This window comes from Stomoxys calcitrans, chromosome 4 (assembly GCF_963082655.1).
Source record: "Stomoxys calcitrans chromosome 4, idStoCalc2.1, whole genome shotgun sequence".
In the NCBI taxonomy this organism is placed as follows: Eukaryota; Metazoa; Arthropoda; class Insecta; order Diptera; family Muscidae; genus Stomoxys; species Stomoxys calcitrans.
Window position 1 is genome coordinate 100,084,626 of NC_081555.1, and position 25,183 is coordinate 100,109,808.

Sequence of the window (25,183 nt, forward strand, 5' to 3'; positions counted from 1 at the left end):
GAGTAATGATTTTATAATATATAGGCATAGAGTATAAAATGTATATTAAACTATTTACATTGAATCTTTGATTGTTTGTTGTTGTTGTTGTTATTATCGACTGTTTTTAATTGTATGAGAGGGATTTTTTTTTCTATTTTTTTAAATTTTTATGTATAAAACGAAAAATTGCAAAAATAAAAACAACACGTAACAACATGGAAATATAATACATATTACAAAAATGCATAACAAAAAAAAACTTTGCTTTATTCATAAGAATAAAAATCTGTAATTCATAAAGAGTATAAAAAAAATCTTAGGTGATGATTGTTTGAAATTTCATATGAAATGTAGTTTCGTTATTTTGCGTATATGAATAATGTGATGGTAAAAAAATTTATTTTAGTTTTTATTTTTTATAGAGAATAAAAAACTGTTTATCATGTATTCTATTTTTGTTTGTTTGATTTTTTTTTTGATAAACTATACTAAATTACAACAATAAACAATGCAGCTTAAACATTTGTGGGTGCATCCATGCCACAAATAATTGACTTAACCACCGAGGCAGCAGCCAGAGAGGCGTAATTTTGCCATTTGCGGGTTGTGGTGCCATCTTTGTAATCCGAAATGCCTGCAAGTGAAAAAAAAGGCATACGGAAATTAGCTCAAATAAACATGTGGTTCAAATTTTACAAAAACCAATAAAATTTGGACATTTTCATTCAAAAAACCAGTAAGGAAAGGCAAAAGTCGGGCGGTGCCGACTTGAGAGCTATATCCAAATCTGAACCGATTTCTATGAAATTCACCACTAATATCGAGAGTCATAAGAAAATTCTTCCTGCCAAATTTCGATAGAATCGGTAAACAAACGATCATTTTATTGCTGTATTACTGCAAATCGGACGAACATATATATGGGAGCTATATCCAAATCTGAACCGATTTCTATGAAATTCACCACTAACATCAAGAGTCATAAGAAAATCCTTCCTGGCAAATTTCGGTTAACAAATGACCATTTTATTGCTTATTACTGCAAATCAAACAAACATATATATGAGAGCTATATCCAAATCTCACCATTAACAACGAGAGTCATAAGAAAATCCTGCCTACAAAATTTCGAGAGAATCGGTTAACAAATGATCATTTTATTGCTGTATTACTGCAAATCAAACAAACATATATATGAGAGCTATATCCAAATCTGAACCGATTTCTATGAAATTCACCATTAACAACGAGAGTCATAAGAAAATCCTGCCTACAAAATTTCGAGAGAATCGGTTAACAAATGATCATTTTATTGCTGTATTACTCCATATCGGATGAATATATATATGAGAGCTATATCCAAATCTCAACCGATTTCTATGAAATTCGCCAGTAATATCGAGAGTCAATTAAAAATTCTTCCTGCCAAATTTCGAGAGAATTGGTTAACAAATGATCATTTTATTGCTGTATTACTGCAAATCGGATGAACATATATATGAGTCTATATCCAAATCTAAACCGATTTCTGTGAAATTCACCACTAATATCGAGAGTCATAAGAAAATCCTTCCTGCCAAATTTCGAGAATATCACTTTACAAATGACCATTTAAATCCTGTATTTCTGCAAATCAGACGAACATATATATGGGAGCTATATCCAAATCTGAACCGATTTTCTCCAATTTCAATAGGCTTTGTCTCTAGGCCGAAAAACATTCCCATACTAAATTTGAAGACGATCGGATGAAAATTGCGACCTGTAGTTTGTACACAAATTAACATGGACAGACAGATGGACAGACAGACGGACGGACAGACAGACAGACGGACAGATAGACAGACGGACAGGCAGACAGAACGACATAGCTAAATCGAATCAGAAAGTTATTCTGAGTCGATCGGTATACTTATCAATGGGTCTATCTATCTTCCTCTCTCTCTCTCTTTGGGTGTTACAAACAAATGCACTAAGTTATAATACCCTGTACCACAGTAGTGGTCTAGGGTATAACAAGCAAAAGCGTGCTAAGTTCGGCCGGGCCGAATCTTGGTAACCCACTACCATGGTATCTGCTAAAATATGGGAGCTATATCTGGTTATAGACCGACATGGACCGTACTTGGCACAGTTGTTGAGAGTCATAACAGAACACCATATGCAAAATTTCAGCCAAATCGGATAAAAATTGAGGCTCCCAAGGGCTCAAGAAGTCAAATCGGGTTATCGGTTTATATGGCAGCTATATCATCTTCTTGACCGATTTGAACCGTATTTGGCACAGTTGTTGAAAGTCGTCACAGAGCACGGCAATCAAAATTTCAGACAAATCGGATAAAAATTGCGGCTTCCAGAAGCTCAAGAAGTCAAATCGGGAGATCGGTTTATATGGCAGCTATATCAGGTTATAAACCGATTTGAACCATACTTAGCACAGTTGGTCTAGATCGGTCCAGATGTAGACCGATCTCTCTATTTAAGATCTGGGGCGCATAAAAGGCGCATTTATTGTCCGATGTCGCTGAAATTTGGAACAGTGAGTTGTGTTAGGCCTTTCGATATCCTTCTTCAATTTGGTCCAGATCGGTCCAGATTTGGATATAGGCCATATAAACCGATTTCTCGATTTAAAGTCTCGGGCCCATAAAAGGCACATTTATTGTGCGATATCGCCGAAATTTAGGACAGTGAGTTGTGTTAGGCCCTTCTATATTCATCTTCAATTTGGCTCAGGTCGGTCCAGATTTGTATATAACTGACGTATAGACCGATCTCTCGATTTAAAGACTTGGGCCCATAAAAGGCACATTTATTGTCCGATCTAGTTAACATTTTGGACAGTGAGTTGTGTTAGGCCGATATCGATATCCTTCTTCAATTTGGTCCAGATTGGTCCCGATTTGGATATAGCTGCCATATAGACCGATTTCTCGATTTTAAGTTTTGGACTCATAAAAGGCACATTTATTGTCCGATGACGACGAAATTTGGGACAGTGAGTTATGTTAAGCCCTTCGGCATCCTACTTCAATTTAGTCCAGATCGATCCAGATTTGGATATAGCTGCCATATAGACCGATTTCTCGATTTAAGGTTTCGGACCCATAAAAGGCACATTTATTGTCCGATGACGCCGAAATTTGGCACAGTGAGTTATGTTAGGCCCCTCGATATCTTTCTGCAATATGGAGCAGATCAGTCCAACTTTGGATATAGCTGCCATATAGACCGATCTCTCGATTTAAGGTCCATAAAAGGCGCATTTATTGTCCGATGCCGCCGAAATTTGGGACAGTGAGTTGTGTTAGGCCGCAGGACATGCTTCTTCAATTTGGCCTCGATCGCTCCATATTTGGATATAGCTGCCATATAGGCCGATCTCTCGATTTATGGTCTTGGCCCATAAAAGGCACATTTATTGTCCGACGGCGCCGAAATTTGGGACAGTGAGTTATGTTAGGCCGCTGGACATCCTTCTTCAATTTGGCCCCGATCGGTCCATTTAATTTAGATTTAAGGTTTGGGCCCCATAAAACGCACATTAATAATCCGATTTCGGTGAAATTTAACACATCCCTGTCGTATATGGTTCAGATCGGTCTATATTTGTATATGGCTACCAAAAAGCCCAATAGTTTGTTCTACAAAATTGAACAATGACTTGTACGAATTTGGTCGGACCATTTTTCGGTATAGCTGCTATGGGGGCATTAATCATACATTTTTCACCGGATTATGACGAAAGATGGTTTACATATATACCCGTGATGGTGGGTATCCAAAGTTCGGCAGGGACGAACTTAACGCATTTTTACTTGTTTTGCTTTTTTTTCTCTCTTACCTTTCACTAAAATAAAACTTTCCCGACAATTGCCGATAATACTGTCCAACACCGAACTCATTTCCAAATCGGTGGCCAAGAGACCATACTTCTTGGCAAACTGTATACGCAGATCATCGTTACGCACCAAGTCGCGGCCCGAACCTATGGGGCCCAAATGCAAGCGGGACTTGGGTATGCCATCCACACTATCCGCCCCTATGGGATGGGACACCTCAATGACCTCATTGTTGCCAATGCTCATGAACAGTTTATCGGAATTAGCAGCGGGACGATTGAAATCACTTTCGGTTTTTTGTTGTAGCAAATGCAAACCCTCCTGCAGATAGGTTTCCCAGGGACGTTTAATCTCCATATTGGCTTGCAAGCTTTCGGCTATCTGTTGTAGAGAATCATTTATGGGGAAATAGGTTTTGACATCGTCACCACTTTTGTAGACATAGACATAGGGCTTTTCAGAGCTGAAAAATCGAAAAAAAAAACTTTTGCAAAACAATACAACAAAGTTGGATTTCTTCCTGCTTACCCATTGGTTAGGGCCCTCTGCTTGTCCACGTATGAGATGACCACATCGCCTAAACGCACATGTTTCTTGTAATCGGTATAATGGGGCACACCACCAGCCACGCCCACCACAAACACATAGTCCACATTCTGGAAGGTGCCCAAAAGGCGTGTCGTGGTATTGCCAGTGGCAGTCATAGCCTCACGCGTACTGCCCACCGAAGGCAATTTTGTGCTGACAATGCGATGAGCTCCAATATTGCCCAAAGTATAGACATTCGATTCACCTGAAATGTGTTTGGGAAAGACAAATTAGCAAAAGTTTACATAGCATGCATATAGAAGTGGGGTTTAATTGCAACGTTTATGGTGAGCGGGAGATAGTTAAACAAAATGGTGCCTTACAATGGTAGATAAGAAAAAAAAACATTGGGTTATGGTCAAATATTTCCCATGATTGCATGAAATGGTTGGTAAAAATGGTGCTAGGACAACAACAAAAATATACATTAAAGGTGTTTTGTTAAGGTGGTATGTGAGTGGGGGTAAGTGCTTGTGAGTGCATAAAAAAAAATTCAATTATTTCCCCAATACTTGTACGAGTACAACACAACGATTATTTTTTATGTGTGTGTGTGTGTGTGAGAGAGAACCCAATACCGATTACATGTAAACGTTTAAATCATTAAATACAGTTCACTTGGTGTGGGGTGAGGGGGGGCTACAACATAAAAAGCTTAAATAACTTGTATTGACAGGACATTAAAGACATCTGTATTTGCATGATGGGCTTTGGTTTTGTTTTTGTTTCTTACCAACACGTCTTTTCTTTTTCAGAGAATTCGTTAGATTGGAATCTTTTTTAAGAGTGTCTGTTAATTGTTTTTGAGGGGGCGGGGGGAGAAGTAGTTTGTAATGAATTTGTTGTAGGACCAGGGGGGTATATGGTGGTAGTAGTAGTTTTTTTTTGGTGGTGTATAGAGTATATAGAATAAAAGAAATTTGAAAAAAATTAGTCCATGTTAGCATTTGAAAAAATTGTATGCAAAACTATTTTGGTACAGGCATTTTTTTATACAGATGCTATGCTGTCTTTGTAAAATCTCTTATTTCATGAGGTATATGACTGTACATATAGCCTCATATCCATTGTTTATCAAAGGCAATCTGTGTTCCACACTTACCTACTGTGGTGTAGCGTACAAAAGTTTCCTTATTCTCCAACATGGCATCGATGGCCAATTTCTCACAATACTGGGCTGTGATGATAGCTATGGTGGGCTGTTTATTAGAGGCAATGGTGGGCATCTGTTTGACAACCTGTACGAAAAAAAATGGATTTTAAGAAGCATTAGTAAACTATCATGTAAAATAAAGCAAAAATAAAGAAAATTTTATGTAAAAGAAGTAAAAGCGTGCTAAGATTGGCCGGGCCGAATCACCAACACGGATTCTGCTAAAAATTTATACAAAATAAATTTAGTTAAAGGGCATAAATTTATTCTACATACCAAACTTATGTAAAATCTGCAAAAATTAAAGCTTCCCAGGAACCGAGCAAGCATGATCGAGAGACCGATTTACATGGGAGCTATATCAAGTTATAGACCGATTTGGACCGTAATTGGCACAGTTGTTGAAAGTCGTAACAGAACACGGCATGCAACAAAATTTCAGCCAAATCGGACACAAATTTCGGCTTGTGAGGATTAAAAAAGTCAAATCGGGGGATCGGTTTATATGGGAGCTATATCAGGTTATAGACCGATTCGGACCGTACTTGGCACAGTTATTAGAACTTATAACAGAACACTAAAACAAAATTTCAGCCAAATCGGACAAAAATTTGCGACTTGGAAGGGTCAAGATGTCTAATCGGGATGTCTATCAGGTTATAGACCGATTCAAACCGTATTTGGCATAGTTGTTGAAAGTCGTAACAGAACACCACATGCAAAATGTAGACCAAATCGGACACAAATTTCGGCTTGTAAGGACTCAAAAAGTCAAATCGGGAGATTTGTTTGTATGGGAGCTATATCAGGTTATAGACCGATTCGGACCGTATTTGGCGCAGTTGTTAGAAGTCATAACAAATTACTACCTGCAAAATGTTAGCCAAATCGGACAAAAATTGCGGCTTCCAGAGACTGAAGAAGTCAAATTGGGAGATCAGTTTATATGGGAGCCATATCTAGATCTGAACCGATGTGGCCCATTTGCAAACCCCAACGACCTACATCATTACTAGGTTAGGTTTAAGTGGGAGGGTACCATCAGACCCACTTAGATGTTTTCGTCCATTGTTATACCTCAGGAACAGAAGAAGGAAGATGCCTTCTAGTTCCTACCACTGAACGATTCGGATCGCTTTAAAAAGCCCAACAACTTGCAAATGTTCACATCCGCTAAATCAGCCAGTTTCGCAAAGAAATGAGAACCTTAAGGCGAACTCCTTCTGACTGCTAGTGCGGGACACATACACAAAAGGTGTTTTATTGTATCTTCTTCTTCCACCGATATTCTCACAGCTTCTGTAAAAGTCGTTGCTGGCAATCTGCAATCTGTCAGCATATTTTCCAATTAGACAGTGACTTGCCATGACGGACATGACTGTCTGTTCTAGCCAGTGACAGCAAAGCGGTAGATCTCTTTAAGTCTAGATTAGGCCACATAGTTTTGGAATGCTCACAGCCCCCTCTTTATGACCATAAATTGGGTTGCCCAAAAAGTAATTGCGGATTTTTTAAAAGAAAGTAAATGCATTTTTAATAAAACTTAGAATGAACTTTAATCAAATATACTTTTTTTACACTTTTTTTCTAAAGCAAGCTAAAAGTAACAGCTGATAACTGACAGAAGAAAGAATGCAATTACAGAGTCACAAGCTGTGAAAAAATTTGTCAACGCCGACTATATGAAAAATCCGCAATTACTTTTTGGGCAACCTATTATTCGTTGTCCCTCGGGCCTGTCCTGAAAACTTAGCTTACATGTCGCTAGTAGCATTCCAGTATCCCAGGAATGTGTAGGGTAGTTTTTTTGTCTAGCAATCTCGTCCACTTTACAATTCCCTGGAATACCTCTGTGGCCCGGCAACCAGAATAGGTGGATTTTAAACTGTTCACCCATCTCGCTAAGAGGTCTGCGACAGTCGAGGGCAGTTTTTGTGTTCAGAAATACGTTATCCACGAATTTAATGGCTGTCTGAGAAGATATTTATGCCAATCGTCGTGATGAGATTATATCTTAGCAATTCCACCACTTCCTTAATTGCAAGGATCTCCGCTTGATACACACGATAAATTTTTAGAGTACACCGATAGAACGATAAATTTTTAGAGTACACCCCAAAGCCCACCTGGTCGTCTAGTTTGGAACCATCCGTATAGAAGTCTATGTAACTTCTAATACCAGGGATATAGTAGTTCCAATCGATGCTATCAGGAATAGTGGTACAGAAATTTTTATCAAAAAGCGGCTCAGGTAGAAAGTAATCCAGACTGCCTGGATCATCGAACATTGTATCAAGGATAACGCAGTGCTCGTAGCCGCCACATGACCAAGGAGAAAGCTCCCTTAGCCTCACGGCAGTGGTCGCAGCAATTTGTCTGGCCTTAATGTTCAGAGGCATTAAATTCAGTGCATCAGATGGTGTCATCCTCAGTGCGGCTGTGATGCACAAACAAGCCATCCTTTGGATCTGGTTAAGTATTGAAGAGTAGGTGGACATTTGAAGCGCCGTCCGCCAGACCACAACACCATATAGCACTCCAATTATTTCTAGATATGCAGCCCTGTTCTTCTCCCATATCGACAACAGCCATCACCAAATTGTCCCTAGCGACATTAGCAAAGGTTCATGGACCCATCTTACTATTGTTCGCCCTATTTCTTTTAGGCATGCGATGCTCTGCAGGTGACCCCAACCTTTTGGCTGACTGCGGTGTAGTTTTCAAATCTAGGCGTGTAGCCATCTAGGGGTAGCCTGTGCAGCGAATCCCCGAGCCCAATTTAGGGAGTTTCTTTCCCTATTGGTGAGAGTCTTAGGATCATTCGCAACAAGCCTCTCAATAAATCCGAGAGCGATGCGTCTTCTATTAATCCAAACTCTTAAAGAGCGTCTTGGTTTCCCAGGGAAGGCCGATGGCCTAGGCAAACTATGGGTATGCGAAAGTAGAATAGGTTCAGCCTTGTCCTTAAAACTTGACCCAGGTGTCTTAGTCAAAAGACCCTGCTGACGAGTTGTCTGTCGGCCAGTGGAGCCTGTAGCAGCTTCTCCACCAGTCGAGGTTTCAGTAGCAGACAAGATGCTAATACCACCATCGCAGCTGTTGGCTGTTTGGAGTCCATTTTAAGCCTACTCCTGGGCTCCAGATCTGCCACTCCACCGGAAACAGACGCCGATCATCAACCGCTTAATGGATACCACTATCTTAGCTATCCTTGAGTGGCTTAAATTTTTCTTCCAAAAATAATGCCCTTATACAAGTTACAGAAAAATAGTTTGAACCGTTGAGTGGTTCTCATAGGTTCAATCATCAATCATTCGACTTACCTTAATCTCTTTATCCTCATGATGAATTCTGGTGTATGAATTATATTCCATAGATTTAATCAGACCCCTTTCCTTCAATGACATAAAGACCATAATAACATCTTGTTCCTCCCAGCCATAGTCTCTGAAGAATTTCGCATAAAAATAATGAAAAAAAAAATACACAATTAAAATTCATTTAAATTCAACAAATCATAAGTGGCCGCATACACGCAAATGCAGCGGCAGCAAGCCATAATATTCTCTCACACACACACATACATACACATGTACAAAACTTACTTTGCCAAATCTTCGGGTGTAATGGGATTGGGATAGGCTTGCTCAATGAGTTCGAGTACTTTTTCCTGTGTCAAGGGTGGAGATTCAAATTGGCTTTCATCCATGGACACTGTTAGAGCGAAAGAGAGAGAGAGAGAGAAAGAGAAACAAAAGGCGAATTAATAAGAGAAAATCTACCATATGTAATTGATTTAAATTAACATTAAGACAATCATAACAAAACAAAATGGATTTTTTTTTTTGGTATTATATGCCGTTATTGTTGTTGCTGTTGTTAAAAGGGCATTTCAAGGTTATAGCAGCAGTTAGAATTATATTAAATGGAATATTCATATGCAAATATTAAGAGGCAAACCCAAGAAGGCTATGGCACTAATACAACCAAAGAATGGCTTGATGCTTACACATTAAAGCTGCCATTAGACGATAAGACATGTCATATGTAATTTTAATTATAGCAGCTCTCAAAATTGTACACATCGTGTGATACGTACGAAAAATTTAATTAAACAAATTGACTTTGGAATAAATATGCAACTTAAACTTATAAAAAGAAGTGCAATACATATGACCATTCTTGCCGATTAGAGCGCGCTCTTTACGTATTCGACGTATATAAGACAAGTCTGATGAATACAGAAAGTGACAGCTCATGTGACATGTCTTATCGTCTAATGGCACCTTAAGCTCAAACCAAGAGAACTAGCAAGAACCTTGCGTTCGAATGACATAACCTTAGTGGGTTTACCTGTTAAACGATGTAGATAGATATTCTAAATTGAAAACCATATGTACAGAAAGGAAGAAAGAAGTAAGGACTGACAGACAGACAGACAGACAGATCATCATAAACCACAACGTCAACATTTTGGCATTTTCAGTTTTTAAAGCTGATTTTTTTTAATAAGGAGCGTAACCATGTAAGCGTTTTTTTTTGATGGTACACATAGAAGGTTAGTGTTCTGACATATCATTCCATCCTTTGTTGAGTCTGGGGTTTTTAGGGGGTGGAGGTGTTGGTTATTATATCCTCAAGCATTCTTAGCTGTTAAATGCTCTTTTTTCGCCCGTTTTGTTATTCTTCACTGCTATTATCTTCAAATGTACATTTTATGGAGGTAATGATTTCCTTGAGAGCTATAACAAATGTGCTCATATGAAACACATAAAACATACAAAAGATAGCCTTCCCAGAGCTTTGCCATGAAGTTTTAGATTGAATGTTTGCTGGGTGTTGGTAGGTTTAGCTTCTCATGCAGGACACACAACAAATGGTACAAAAAGTTGCTAAAAACTCGAAAAAGACACACTCTTCTATTAGACAGAAACATAAACAGCCAACGCAATGCATTAGGGTTGGTTATAAGAAGGCACGGAAGGATGTGATGAGAGATGAGGATGCATTAAGGAAAATCGTATTGCCTGTTTATTGCGTTACTGAGGTGAGAAGATGTTAGGGGGTTTTGAAAGCTGTCTTGAATCTTTTGTTAGGTGGAAAAAGGCCACCGTGGCGCAGAGGTATGCATGTCCGCCTAACGCCTGGTTGAAAAATCCCTTCGCGAGCTAAGAAAATATATGAGCGAGCTGAGAAAGGCTCAGAACAAATCCTAGTTGGAATTCTGCAGCTCCGTGGTGAATGCATCTGAGGCCTCTAGACTAAGGAAGATTCTGCCCTCTAGACCTATTACGGTGGAATGTATGGACAATGTCTAGTGAGAAAACTCTAGAACTACTCGTTGATACACATTTTCCGGGAAATTCTTCAACGGACAATGTGGCGCCAGAAGAGGTTGTCACTGGTATGCATTCGTCGGCGGTTATTATGGAAATTGTGTCTGAACCGAAAATCCTTTGGGCGATAAGATGTTCCGATTACTTTAAGTCACCAGGCCCTGATGATGTATCACCCGTTGAATTACAAGCTGTGTCTGATACATTGCATGTCCGCCTATGGCGCTGAATGCATGGGTTCGAATCCTGGCGAGACCAACGGAAAATTTTTTCAGCGGTGGTTTTCCCCTCCTAGTGCTGGCAACAATTGTAAGGTGCTATGCCATGTAAAAATGTCTCTCCAAAGAGTTGTCGCACTACGGCACGCCGTTTGGACTTGGCTATAAAAAAGAGGCACCTTATCATTGAACTCAAAATTGAATCGGACTGCACTCATTAATGTGTCATTAATATGTCATTAATATGTCATTTATATGTCATTAATATGTCATTAATATGCCCCTGTTGCTCAGTTGAATGTTCATGGGCAAAATTTACATTTTGTCTGATCGATTGGTTCCTTGGCTTAGGGAGATATACTCTGCTTGTATCAGCATGTCACATATGCCTGCGGGAGGGACACAAGGTCATTTTCATTACGAAAGCAGAAAAACCTTACCACACGAAGAGGAAAGATTTTCGTCCTATTCATCTGTCATACGTTACGCTGAAAACTCTTGAGAGATTGATAGAAACATATCTTAGGGCAAAGATCCCTGGAGATCGCCTGTCTCGGCTGCAACATGTATATAGTAGAAATAGCCCTCCACGATCTAGTCGACTACATAGAGGGTTCTCTTGCTGTCAAGGAATGTGCAATGGTGAAGGAGTTGGAGTTTCTAGGCATCAACTCTACCGTAAAAAAGTTTATTATTGACTTCTTTACTAAAAGATGCATTACGGCAGGTTTGGGATCTGTGGATCTACAAAGATGGGTCAGCAGAGGAACACCTCAAGGAGGTATACTGTCTTCTCTACTTTGAAATATAGCCATTAACAATATATTATTGTCTCTGGAAGATAAAGGTGTAAAAGTGGTCGCGTATGCTGAAGACGAATAAATTGCAGTTAGAGGAAAGTTTCCCAGCTCTCTAAGAGATATACTTCAGGAAGCTCTACGTGCAACAGCGAAGTGGGCTACCTAAAGTGGCCTAGACGTAAATGCGTGCAAGACAGAAGTAGTTCTTTTCAGCAGGAGATGCAGGTTGCGTACAAGTTTGCTGGACAGGAAATTGAACTTTAAATCCAAATTTGGGAAAGGACAAGACAGACAACTCTTGCCTATACACCTGCAAGAGAGCCAATGGCAAAAGTTGAAAGAATAGAGAGCGCGTCATGCCCTGGGTATATACTGCAGTTGTCAGACCTATTATGCTATATGGTGCTGTGGTCTGGTGGACGGCACTTCAAAAGTCCACCTACTGTTGAATAGTGAAACGGGTCCTAAGGATGGCTTCTTTGTGCTGGGCAGGAAATTGAACTTGAAATCCAACATTTTGGAAAGGGCAGGACAGGCAATTGTTGGCCTATACACCTGCAATAGAGCCATTGGCAAAAGTTGTGAGTTTAGACCGCGCGTCATGCATTGGGTATATGCTGCAGTTGTCAGATCTATAATGCTATATGGTGTTGTGGTCTGGTGGACGGCGCTTCAAAAGTCCACCTACTGTTCAATACTTAACCGGATCCAAAGGATTACTTGTTTGTGCTGGACAGGAAATTGAACTTAAAATCTAACATTTTGGAAAGGAAAGGGCAGGCAATTGTTGGCCTATACACCTGCAATAGAGCCATTGGCAAAAGGTGGGGGTTTAGACCGCGCGTCATGCATTGGGTGTATACTGAAGTTGTCAGACCTATAATGCTATATGGTGTTGTGGTCTGGTGGACGGCACTTCAAAAGTCCACCCACTGTTCAATAGTCAACCGGATCAAAGCATGGCTTGTTTGTACTGGACAGGAAATTGAACTTCAAATCCATCACTTTGGAAAGGGTAGAACAGGCAATTTTTGGCCTATACATCTGCAATAATGTCATTGGTAAAAGTTGGCTGAATAGACCTCGCGTCATGCACTGGGTATATACTGCAGTTGTCAGACCTATTATATATATATATGGTGTTGTGGTCCGGTGGACGGCGCTTCAAAAGTCCACCTACTGCTCTATACTTTACCGGATCCAAAGAATGGCTTGCTCGTGCATCACAGCCGCACCGAGGACGACACCATTTGCTGCACTGAATTAAATGCTACATCTAATGCCTCTGAACATTTTGGCTAGACAAATTCCTGCGACTACTGTCGTAAGGCTAAGGGATCTTTCTCTTCCGTCATGTGGCGGCTACGGAAACTGTCTTATTTTTGATACAATATCCGATGTTCCAGGCAGTGTGGATTACACCCTGCCTGAGCCGCTTTTTAATAAAAAATAAAGTACCACTATTCCTGATAGGTGAATGGGAGAATAAATTGAGGATAGGGGCAGCTCATACCATCGCTGTATAATGGAGGCGACGATAGAAAACCTGGAAGGAAGGGAACAAGTTTCCGATCGGATACCTGAGATGAACCTTGAGGTCGAGTACGAGGCACTGCTGCCAGCGGCACACTTTTGGATTGACGCAACCCTAATATTGCCATCTGGAAGATCATGTTACACGGATGGATCAAAGCTAGAGGACAGAGTGGGCCTGGGGGTTTACATTGAGAACCCAGGGACTGAGATCTGTTGTAGATTGCCTGACCATAATACGGTCCTGCAGGCGGAGATACGGGAGATCACGGAATGCGTGAAGTGGTGTGGTGCTAACGCGAGGACGTCGAGTGTGAACATCTTTAAGGACAGTAAAATTACCATAAGGGCAATAACAACCAGGACGCAAGGTCACGAACAGTCTTGCAGTGTAAGAAGGAGATTAACGCCTTCTGTGAGGATGGCAAAATCCGCATCGTTTGGGTACCGGGCCATAAGGGAGTAAGGGGGAATGAAAGGGTAAACGATTTGACGGTGAAGGCCAAAGGACTGCCGTCAATAAACTTGGTTAACCCAAAGCATTTCGGGTCGACGTAGACCCAGTTCTTGGCGAGAGCGATGAGTGCGCATGCAACCCTGTGGAACAGCGAAACGGTCGGTAGGACGGCGAAAATCCTATGGGGTGATCCAGATCGTGAGAAGACGAGGCCTTTACTGAAAGGAAGAAAGAAGTAGGGCAGCTTAGCTATTGGTATCATGATAGGACACATAGGACTACGAGCTCACTTATGTAGTATCGGCGCGACAAGTGATAGCATGTGTAGGGCATGTGGGGAAGCTGAGGAGACGTTGGAGCATATCTTTTGTCATTGCTCGGCTTGTGCGTCTAACAGATACTGGCACTTAGGTGGAGACATAATATCAGACATGATCCAACTTAGGGGAGTGGTGTTAAAAACAATGAAGGATTTTGTAAGTAGCACGGAATTCCTAACTTAGATCTTCTTTTTCGATGTTACTTCTAAGTTTTTAGAGCGCTGAACAATCCGATTACTGGCATAGGTGTATGTCTATAATGGCTAGGAACAGATTAATATCTGCTCTCTCTTTTCAACCTAACCTAACCTATTTCTGACAGAACCGATTGGAACTATGATGTCCCTGGTGATAGAAGCTACATAGACTCCTATACGGATGGTTCCAAACGAGATGACCACGTGGGCTTTGTTGTGTACTCTAAAGATCTAGAACTGGTCATATCGAAAAGGTTACCCGACCACAGCAGTGTGTATCAAGCGGAGATTCTTGCAATGAAGGAAGTGGTGGAATGACTCAGATTTAATGTCATAACGACGATTGGCATAAATATTTGTTCAGACAGCCAGACAGCCATTAAATCCCTGGAAAGTGTATTTCTGGACAGAAAAAACCGCCCTAGACTTTCGCAGATCTCTTAACGATATGACTGAACAGTTCAAAATTCACCTGTTCTGGGTGCTGGGCCACAGAGATATCCCAGTAAATTGTGAAAGCGGACGAGCTTGCGAGACTAGCAACTACCCTACACATTCCAGGGAGACTGGATTCTGGGGGTATGCCTCTAGCGACATAAAAGCTAAGTCTTTAGGATCGGGCCTGAAGGACAACGACTGATAGATGGTCACAATGAGGGGGCTGTGAGCATTCCAGAACAATGTGGCCTAATCTAGACTTGAAGAGGTCAATTGCTTTGCTGTCACTGGCTAGAACAGACGTCTCAGTCATTGCGTCCGTCTTGACAGGGTACTGTCTAATCGGAAAACATGCTGACAGAATGAAGATTGCCAGCAGAAGCTGTAGAACATCGAAGAAGAGACTATAGAACACCTTCTGTGTTTGTATCCTGCACTGACAGTCAGAAGGAGTTCCACTTTAGGTTCTCATTTCTTTGAGAACCTGTCTGAACGTTCGCAGGTTGTTGGGCTTTTTAAAGCGATTGGGATGGATGGTTCAACGGTAGATTATTATGTAAAGATTTCAAGTTCATCAAGTGACATCTTGACCCTATGCCTATGTCAACCATTAAAATCAACAAGACAGTTTTCGTTTTATTTTATTCAAAGAGATTTTTTACAAAAACTTTTTGTAAACAAAAAAGTTTTATAACAAAAAAAAAAAAAAAAAACAGATTTTCAGGTGCTCATCAGATGGTTCATGAGGAAAATGTAACAATTTTGGGTTGGTTTTTAGTTGGGTAAGGGAGGTGAATTTAAAGGGTGATGGTGAATGGTGGATGGTGAATAGTTATGGATGCATTGCAGAGCTTAAAACAAAATCACCAACAAACGAGATTCAGTTCTGTTCTTTTTTTGAGTAGTTTGGGGTTTTTGGTTTATGGCCTCAATTGTTAAGTTGAATGCATAGAACGAGGAAGGTGGAGAATGGAGGTTTAGACGCATGGCTGTTACTAGTTTTGTCTATTTTTCTCTGATTTTCTTTCCATTTTTTTTTTATTATTAATTTTTGTGAGTGTGTGTGTTTTTTTGTTTTGTTTGGTTTGTTGGGTTATTATGATTATTGATATCATTTCCTCGTTGTTAGTTGCTCTTGGTAGATTTCAAGCCATATTGCCTTCATTATTTCATCGCCATCACCTGTTTGCTGTTGGGCCAAGAGGGCCTCCTCGAATTTGCGATTGCAATCACCATAACAATAAATAATGTAACCATCACGAGCTGATAATTTGTAGAGTGGTGGTGGTGGTGGTGGAGTAGCAAAACCAAAAACCGTCATCCAAAACAGTGGAAGTTGGAAGAATAAAATTTTGAATAGAATGGAAGATAGATGATAGTCGGGAGTGGGCCAAAATAGTGGATGCACAGTCAATCAATTTCGTAGACATCCGCAAAACGACGCAAACGAAGCGCGCAAGATGGCATTTTCATGTGTGGGTGAATGAAGAAACAAAGTTTTTAGACAATGTTGTGGCAGAGACGTAGGTAGATAGGAGTTTTTTTTTTTTCGAAGATAGATTTTTGTTTTAAGGTGATATTAAAGAAAAGATACGTTATTTAAAAATGTGATCTAGCCAAACTAAATATGAGGAATAAATATAATATTAGGAATACAAACAGGGTGGAGCAACAAATAAGTCAACGATATTTTGTCTTATTTGCTGCTGCTAATTAAGTTTGCTGGGTAATGCCCACAACCATTTGGCTTTGTTATACTTACGTGGCCTGGATGGTGGCTCTGCGGTTTCTTCGAGTATGCGTAATTCTATTTCCAGCGATTGAATTTCATCGTAACCCTTCTGCATGAGCTTCATGATCTTCTTGATAAAACCCACATAGTCTGTAAAAAGAGAAAAGGAAAACAATGAAAAATGGGTAATAAAAACAAAGAAAAAAAAAAACTGGAGGTTAAAGAAGTAAAATCGGAAGATCGGTTTATGTGGGAGCTATATCTGGTTATGAACCAATTTGGACCATATCTGACAAAGATTTTGGAATTTATAATAAAATGCAACCAGCAAAATTTAAGCCAAATCGGAAAGGAATAGCGCCCTCTAGAGGCTCAAGAAGTCAAATCGAGAGATCGGTTTATATGGGAGCTATATCTGGTTATGAACCAATTTGGACCAAATTTGACAAAGTTATTGGAAGTCATAACAAAGCACCACTTGCAAAATTTCAAACAAATCGAATAAAAATTGCGCCCTCTAGAGGCCAAAAAAAGTCAAATCAGGAGATCGGTTTATATGGGAGCTATATCAAGTTATGAACCAATTTGAACCAAATCTGGCACAGTTAGTGGAAGTCAGAATAAAACATCACGTGCAAAATGTCAGCCCAATTGGATAAAAATTGCGCCCTCTAGAGGCCCAAGAAGTCAAATCGGGAGATCGGTTTATATGAAAGCTATAACTGGTTGTGAACCAATTTGGACCATATCTGACAAAGTTGTTGGAAGTCATAACAAAGCGCCACTTGCAAAATTTCAGCCAAATCGAATAAAAATTGCGCCCTCTAGAGGCTCAAGAAGTCAAATCGCGAGATCGGTTTATATGGGAGCTATATCTGGTTATGAACCAATTTGGACCATATCTAACAAAGTTATTGGAAGTCATAACAAAGCACCACTTGCAAAATTTCAGCCAAATCGAATAAAAATTGCGCCCTCTAGAGGCCCAAGAAGTCAAATCGGGAGATCGGTTTATATGGGAGCCATATCCGGTTATGAACCAATTTGAACCAAATCTGGCACAGTTAGTGGAAGTCAGAAAAAAATATTGATCGGATAAAAATTGCGCCCTCTAGAGACTCGAGAAATCAAATCGTGGTAGAGTTTTATATGACAGCTATATCAGGTTGTGGACCAATTTAAACCAAAACCGCCACAAATTTTGGAAGTCATAATAAAGCCCTATGTTTAAAATTTCAGCCGAATCCGATAAAAATTGCGCCCTCTAGAGGCTGAAGAAATCAAATCGGGAGATAGGTTTATATGGGAGCTATAACTGGTTATGAACCAATTTGGACCATATCTGACACAGATTTTGAAATTTGTAATAAAATTGCCACCTGCAAAATTTAAGCCAAATCGGAAAGGAATTGCGCTCTCTAGGGGTTCAAGAAGTCAAATCGGGAGATCGGTTTATATGGGAGCTATATCCAGTTATGGACCAATTTGAACCAAATCTCGCACAGGTAGTGGAAGTCAGAATAAAACATCAAGTGCAAAATGTCAGCCCAATTGGATACAAATTGAGCCCTCTAGAGGTTCAAGAAGTCCAATCGGGAGATAGGTTTATATGGGAGCTATATCTGGATATGAACCAATTTGGACCATATCTGACATAGTTGTTGGAAGTCATAACAAAATACCACGTGCAAAATGTCAGCCAAATCGGCTAAAAATTGCGCCCTCTAGAGGCTCAACAAGTCAAATCGTGAGAGATGTTTATATGGGAGCTATATCAGGTTATGGGCCAATTCAGACCAAATCCGCTACGAATGTTGAAAGTCATAATAAAGCACCACTTGCAAAATTTCAGCTAAATCGAAAAAAATAGCGCCCTCTATAGGTTTAAGAAGTCAAATCGAGAGCTCGGTTTTAAGTAATAATAATAAATTTCAGCCAAAGCGGAAAAAATTGGGCGAATTAATATCCGCATCCTCTTTTTAAACTAACCTAACCATATCAGGTAATGGACAAATTTGGTCTGTACTTATCACCTTTAGGTTAGGTTAGGTTTAAGTGGCAGTCTGCCATCAGACTCACTTAGACGTTTTCGTCCATTGTGATACCACAGGGACAGCAGAAGTAAGATGCCTTCTAGTTCCTACCGTTGAACCATTCAGATCGCTTTAAAAAACCCAAAAGATTGCGAAAGTTCACATCCGCTAAATCAGATAGGTTCTCAAAGAAATGAGAACCTAAGGTGGAACTCCTTCTGACTGCTAGTGCGGAATAGACACACAAAAGGTGTTCTATAGTCTTTTCTTTTTCGATATGTCCTCACAGCTTCTGCAAAAGTCGTTGCTGGCAACCTTCAGCCTGTCAGCATGTTTTCCGATTAGAGAGAGCCCTGTCATGACGGAAACAATGACTAAGACGTCTGTTCTAGCCAATGACATCAAAGCGAAAGATCTCTTCAAGTCTGGATTAGGCCAAATAGTTTTGGAATGTTCACAGCCCCCTCTTTGCGACCATCTATCATTCGTTGTCCTTCGGGCCTGGACCTAAAGACTTAGCTTTCATGTCGCTAGAGGCATACCCCCAGAATCCAGTCTCCCTGGAATGTGTAGGGTAGTTCCTAGCCTCGCAAGCTCATTCGCTTTAAAATTCCCTGGGATTTTTCTGTGACCCGGCATCCAGAACAGGTGAATTTTGAATTGTTCAGCCATCTCGTTGAGAGATCTGCGACAGTCTAGGGCAGTTTTTTGTGTTCAGAAATACGCTCTCCAAGGATTTAATGGCTGCCTGGCTGTCTGAGAAGATATTTATGCCAATCGTCGTTATGACATTAAATCTGAGTCATTCCACCACTTCCTTAATTGCAAGGATCTCCGCTTGATACACACTGCAGTGGTCTGGTAACCTTTTCCATATGACCAGTTCTAGATTTTTTGAGTACACAACAAAGCCCACCTGGTTGTCTAGTTTGAAACCATCCGTGTAGAAGTCTTCGTAACTTCTATTACCAGGGATATCGTAGTTCCAATCGGTGCTATCAGGAATAGTGGCACAGTACTTTTTATCAAAAAGCGGCTCAGGTAGGATGTAATCCACACTGCCTGGAACATCGGATATTTTATCAAGGATAACATAGTGTCCGGTACCGCCACATGACCAAAGAGAAAGCTCCCTTAACCTCACGGCAGTGGTCGCAGCAATTTGTCTAGCCCCAATGTCCAGAGGCATTAGACGTAGCATTAAATTCAGTGCATCAGATGGTGTCGTCCTCAGTGCGGCTGTGATGCTTTGGATCTGGTTGAGTATTGAACAGTAGGTGGATTTTTGAAGCACCGTCCACCAGACCACAGCACCATATAGCATTATAGATGTGACAACTGCAGTATATACCCAATGCATGACGCGCGGTCTAAACCCCCAACTTTAGCCAATGGCTCTCTTGCAGGTGTATTAAATGTATTTATACTCTACGGAACTGGAGATTCCAATCTAGGATTTGTTCAGAGCCTTTTACTGTTCCTTCTTGTATTTGCTCAGCTCAGCCTTATAGCCCTCCTAGGGTTGTTGTTGTCAAATGGTGCTCTTGTGGCTGCAACCATTTTTTATACCCACCACCATACTAATCTAGTCATTCCGTTTGTAATACCTTAAAATATACGTCTAAGACCCCATAAAGTATTTGAATTCTTGATCGCCTCGACGTTCTAAGCCGATTTAGCCATGTCCGTCCGTCCGTCTGTCAAAATCAGGATAGTGGTCGAACGCATAAAGCTAGCCGCTTGAAGTTTTGCACAGATACTTAATATTAATGTAGGTCGTTGGGGATTGCAAATGGGCCATATCGGTTCAGATTTAGACATAGCTCCCATATAAACCGATCCCCCGATTTGACTTCTAGTCTCTGGCAGCCGCAATTTTTGTCCGATTTGGCTGAAATTTTGCATTAAGTGTTGAGTTATGACTTTCAACAGCTGTGCCAAGTACGGTTCGTTCTATTACCTGATGTAGCTCCCATATGAACCGATCTCTCGTTTTGAATCCCTAAGCCCTTGGAAGCCGCAATTTTTTCCGATTTGGCTGAAATTTTGCATGTGGTGTTCCTTTATGACCTCAACAGCTGTGCTCAGTACGGGCTAAATCGGTGGAGAACCGGATATACTTTCCATACAAGCCGATTTGATTTCTTGAGCCCCTGAAAGCCGCAATTTTCGTCCAATTGGGATGAAATTTTGGATGTGGTGTTCCGTTATATACTGTCAACAACTGTGACAAGTAACATCCAAATCGGTCTATAACCTGATATACCTCCCATAAACACACATCTCCCGATTTGACTTCTCGAGCCCCTGGAAGCCGAAATTTTTGTCCGATTTGGCTGAGTGTTCCGTTATGACCTTCAACAACTGTGTTAAGTGCGGTCCAAATCGGTCTATAAACTGATATAGCTCCCATATAAACCCATCTCCCGATTTGACTTCTTGAGTCGTTACAAGCCACAATTTTTCTTCGATTTTGTTGAAATTTTGCATGCGGTGTTCTGTTATGACTTCCAATAACTATGCCAAATGCGACCCGAATCAATCTATAACCATCCTATAATCATCCTTGTTCGGTTCCTAGAAGCTGTCATTTTTTTCGGTTCTTAGAGGCTTTAGTTTTTGCTGGTTTGACAGACTATTTTGCATAAATTTTTAGCAGAATCCATGGTGGTGGGTTCCCAAGATTCGGCCCGGCCGAAATTAGCATGCTTTTACTTATTTTTCTTAGACCAACAATAAGGACTAAAAGGACCTCTTCAATGAGTCCCTTGCGGGTTAAAATGTTTCAAATAAATATATCTCGCATTGTTTTTAGCAATAGTGCCAAAGATACTTTACACCTAAAATTCCCAAAAGTGGGGAAATCCCCCTTAAAATGTGTTTTCAATTTTTATTGATTTCTGGCCTTGAAGTGAAGTTTTGGGTTAAGGTGTATTCAGAGACCTATAGTGAAATTTTATGGCCAACATTTTCGTAGAATACTTCAATCTGCTATCATATCATTTTAAAGGATGTTTTAGCAATTGTGTAAGTTAAGGACCAAAAAGACCACTTCAATGAGTTCCTTGAGGGTTAAAATGTACCAAACAATAAAATGTAAGGTTATGGAGGAGGTTGCTAAGCCCAATACATAGAAAATTACTCAAAATTAGGGGAATTCCCCTTTAAATGGATTTTCATTGTTTAATGTTTTCTGGCTTCAAAGATAGGTTTTGGTTATATTCAGGGACCTAAAGTAGAATTTGATAACGCAAATTTTCGTTGAACATTTTGATCTGCCACCATGTCATTCTAAAGGAATTTTTAGCACTTTTTAGAAGAAGGGACCAAAGAGGACCTCTTCAGTGAGGGTTAAAAATTTCCACAAAAAATACTCAAAATGTTATCAGCAATATTGGCAAAGGCACTTTGTAACCCACAAAATCTAAGGATATCGAGTACTCAAAGTTAGGGACGTAGCAAGAATTTTTTTTGGGGGGGCGGGGGGGTGGGGCTTTTGGGTGTCCTACTGGATAACATAACAATAACAAGCGCTAACATTCGAAAAATAGGAATTTTGGGGTGGGCTCGGGCCCGATAGCCCCCAGCCCCCCCATGGCTACGTCCCTGCTGTAAGAAACACCAAGGGTTTTGTTGTTGTTGTTGTAGCAGTGTTGTACACTGAGGCGGCAGCCTTTTCCGATGAAGGAATCCATCGGGTCAATCCGGTACTAGCAACCGGCTGCCATGGGTTTTAGCTAAAACATTGCGTTTCAATTGTCCGAGTGAGACTGTTCTACAAACTGACATTAAAGCTATGTCAAAAAGGTGTTGGGTTGGTGTTCCACCAAAGTGGATTGGCTATCACATTGAATCTAAATCGTCTAGCTGAGTCTATTCAAAATGCTGCAAATTGCGCCAAACCTATGCTGGGACTCATTCACCATAAGTTTTAGTTTCTTTTGGTATCACACCTAAGCCAGGACTAGGTCGGATCACATTTAATCTATCTTCTTTATTTCATTCACTTACCTCTGGGGAAATCCTTGGGACTAACCAATTCCTTGAAAAAGTCCTGGGCAATGTGTGCTTGATTCTCTTCATTCTTCAACCAATCGCGAAACCAAAATCTCAGTGTTCTAGATTCCTGTGAATGTTTTCCCGAATTGGCACTGACCAAGAACACACGAAACTCTAGCGATAATTGGGCCGGTGTGGTCTGTGATTTTTGTCCCGCCACCGTATCCTTGTTGATAATGATACCTGTGTGATCGCCACCAGCCACATGAGTGCGTTCACTAACCTCATCCACCAATTTACGTTCGATGAGAATGACCGTACTATTGGCCGTTTTACCTTTGGGCGTCATAACGACCTGCTCTCGATCGGTGCGCGGTGGCGTGTGACAAGGACTGCGTCCGTTTAACTTCTGAATGCTCGCATTCGTATCATGGGCTGACAAACCGAATGTAGGATTATTGCCATTACTGATGGCACTACCATTCACCAAATTGCCATTGGCGTTTAGATTGCCGTTGCCGTTGCCATTTGCATATGTTTGTGATTTCAATGGCTTGGGGGGTGGTGGTGGTGCCATTTGAGGATGGGGCTGATTTCTGGTTGACATAATGTGAGTGAACTTTTATTGGTGTTGGGGATTTGCTGAATGTTGGCTGCCTATTTGTTTGTTGGATTGTTAAGAAGGATTCAACCTTGACTTGGTCGTCGCCCAAGGGGGGGTTTGCGTTTGAAAAAGTTGCAAAGCAGATACTTTGGATTTTAGTTTTGTTGATGCGCTATCGAGTGAGTTCTTCAACCTGCAAAAAAAAAAATCGAAAAAGAAAATAAATAAATAAACAAAAGTTGAGGAAAATATATGACTTCAATAGATTGTGCAGAAAGGAAAGAAAATAATATATAAGGGTGTAACGAAACCAAAGAAATATATATTGGGTTGCCCAAAAAGTAATTGCGGATTTTTTAAAAGAAAGTAAATGCATTTTTAATAAAACTTAGAATGAACTTTAATCAAATATACTTTTTTTACACTTTTTTTTCTAAAGCAAGCTAAAAATAACAGCTGATAACTGACAGAAGAAAGAATGTAATTACAGAGTCACAAGCTGTGAAAAAATCCGCAATTACTTTTTGGGCAACCCAAAAAAATTTTAAATTATAGTCTCGATTCAGCCTAGGTCATTTTACTTGAGGGGAATTGAAAATTTTAATTCATCTGTCGGTACACCCTAATGTAAACATTAATTTTACCTAAAAGAAACCTAAAAAAACTCACATCAAACTTTCAACCATATTTAGATTGAAATATGCTATTTTGTATGTATATTAGGTGGTAACGTAGTGTAATTTATAAAATCAAAATCTATTCAAAACCAGTAAGGAAAGGCTAAAGTCGGGCGGAGCCGACTGTATAATACCCTACACCTACCCTATAATTATAAATTCGGGTAACATATATATGCATATGAGAGCTATATTTAAACCTGAAACGGTCGTTTGAAAATGTTTGTTACTACGGCCACATAAGTGCAAATCCGGCGATACATATATATGGGAGCTATATCCAAATCTGAACCGATTGCGATGAAATCTTGCAGAAAGATTAAGATTAGCAACAAACCAATCAGTGCTAAATTTTAAGCAGATCGGTTGAAAATTGTCGTTACTACGGCCATTTAAGTGCAAATCAGACGATACATATATATGGGAGCTATATCTAAATCTGAACCGATTTTTATGAAATCTTGCAGAAAGGTTAAGATCATTTAGAAAACAATCCGTGCCAAATTGTATGGAAATCGGTTAAAAATTGTAGTTAATACGGCCATTTAAGTGCAAATCGGGCGATACATATATATGGGAGGTATATCCAAATCTGAACCGATTTTGAAGAAATCTTGCAGATATGTTAAGATCAGTAACAAAACAATCCGTGCCAAATTTTGTGCAGATCCGTTGAAAATTGTAGCTACTACGTCCATTTAAGTGCAAATCGGGCGATACATATATATGGGAGCTATATCCCAATCTGAACCGATTTTGATAAAATCTTGCAGATATGGTAAGATCATTAAGAAAACAATCAGTGCTAAATGTTGAGCAAATCGGTTGGAAACTGTCGTAACTACGGCCATTTCAGTGCAAATCGGGCGATAAATATATATGGGAGGTATATCCATATCTCAACCGATTTTGATGAAATCTTGCAAGTTTGTTAGTGTCAGTAACAAAACAATCAGTGTCAAATTTTGTGCAGATCGGTTGAAAATTGTAGCTACTACGGCCATTTAAGTGCAAATCGGGCGATACATATATATGGGACCTATATCGAAATCTGAACCGATTGTGACGAAATCTTGCAGACAGGTTAAGATCAGCAGCAAACCAATCCATGCCAAATTTTGTGAAGATCGGTTGAAAATTGTAGTTGCTACGGCCATTTAAGTGCAAATCGGGCGATACATATGTATGGGAGCTATATCTAAATCTGAACCGATTTTTACCGAAATCAATAGCGTTCGTCCTTGGGCTAAAAAAGTGACATGTGCAAATTTTCG

The 25,183-nt window shown here is 40.1% G+C and overlaps 1 protein-coding gene across 4 annotated transcripts; it reads right to left on the reverse strand.

The window, feature by feature from the left end:
• Positions 1-348: 348 nt before the first annotated feature.
• Positions 349-23,419, reverse strand: LOC106095271 (uncharacterized). 4 transcript variants are annotated; one of them, XM_059367587.1, is made up of 10 exons: positions 22,641-23,419; positions 16,627-16,746; positions 16,047-16,127; positions 9,171-9,279; positions 8,889-9,012; positions 5,515-5,650; positions 5,146-5,202; positions 4,353-4,617; positions 3,827-4,287; positions 349-616 (listed from the first exon to the last, which is right to left on the reverse strand). In XM_059367587.1, the coding sequence occupies exons 1-10, from the start codon at positions 23,233-23,235 to the stop codon at positions 498-500; spliced, it is 2,067 nt and encodes a 688-aa protein (XP_059223570.1). In that variant the 5' UTR covers positions 23,236-23,419; the 3' UTR covers positions 349-497. The 4 variants fall into 4 exon arrangements, with proteins under 4 accessions (XP_059223570.1, XP_059223572.1, XP_059223571.1 ...); XM_059367589.1 differs by lacking the exon at positions 16,047-16,127; XM_059367588.1 differs by lacking the exon at positions 5,146-5,202.
• Positions 23,420-25,183: the final 1,764 nt, after the last annotated feature.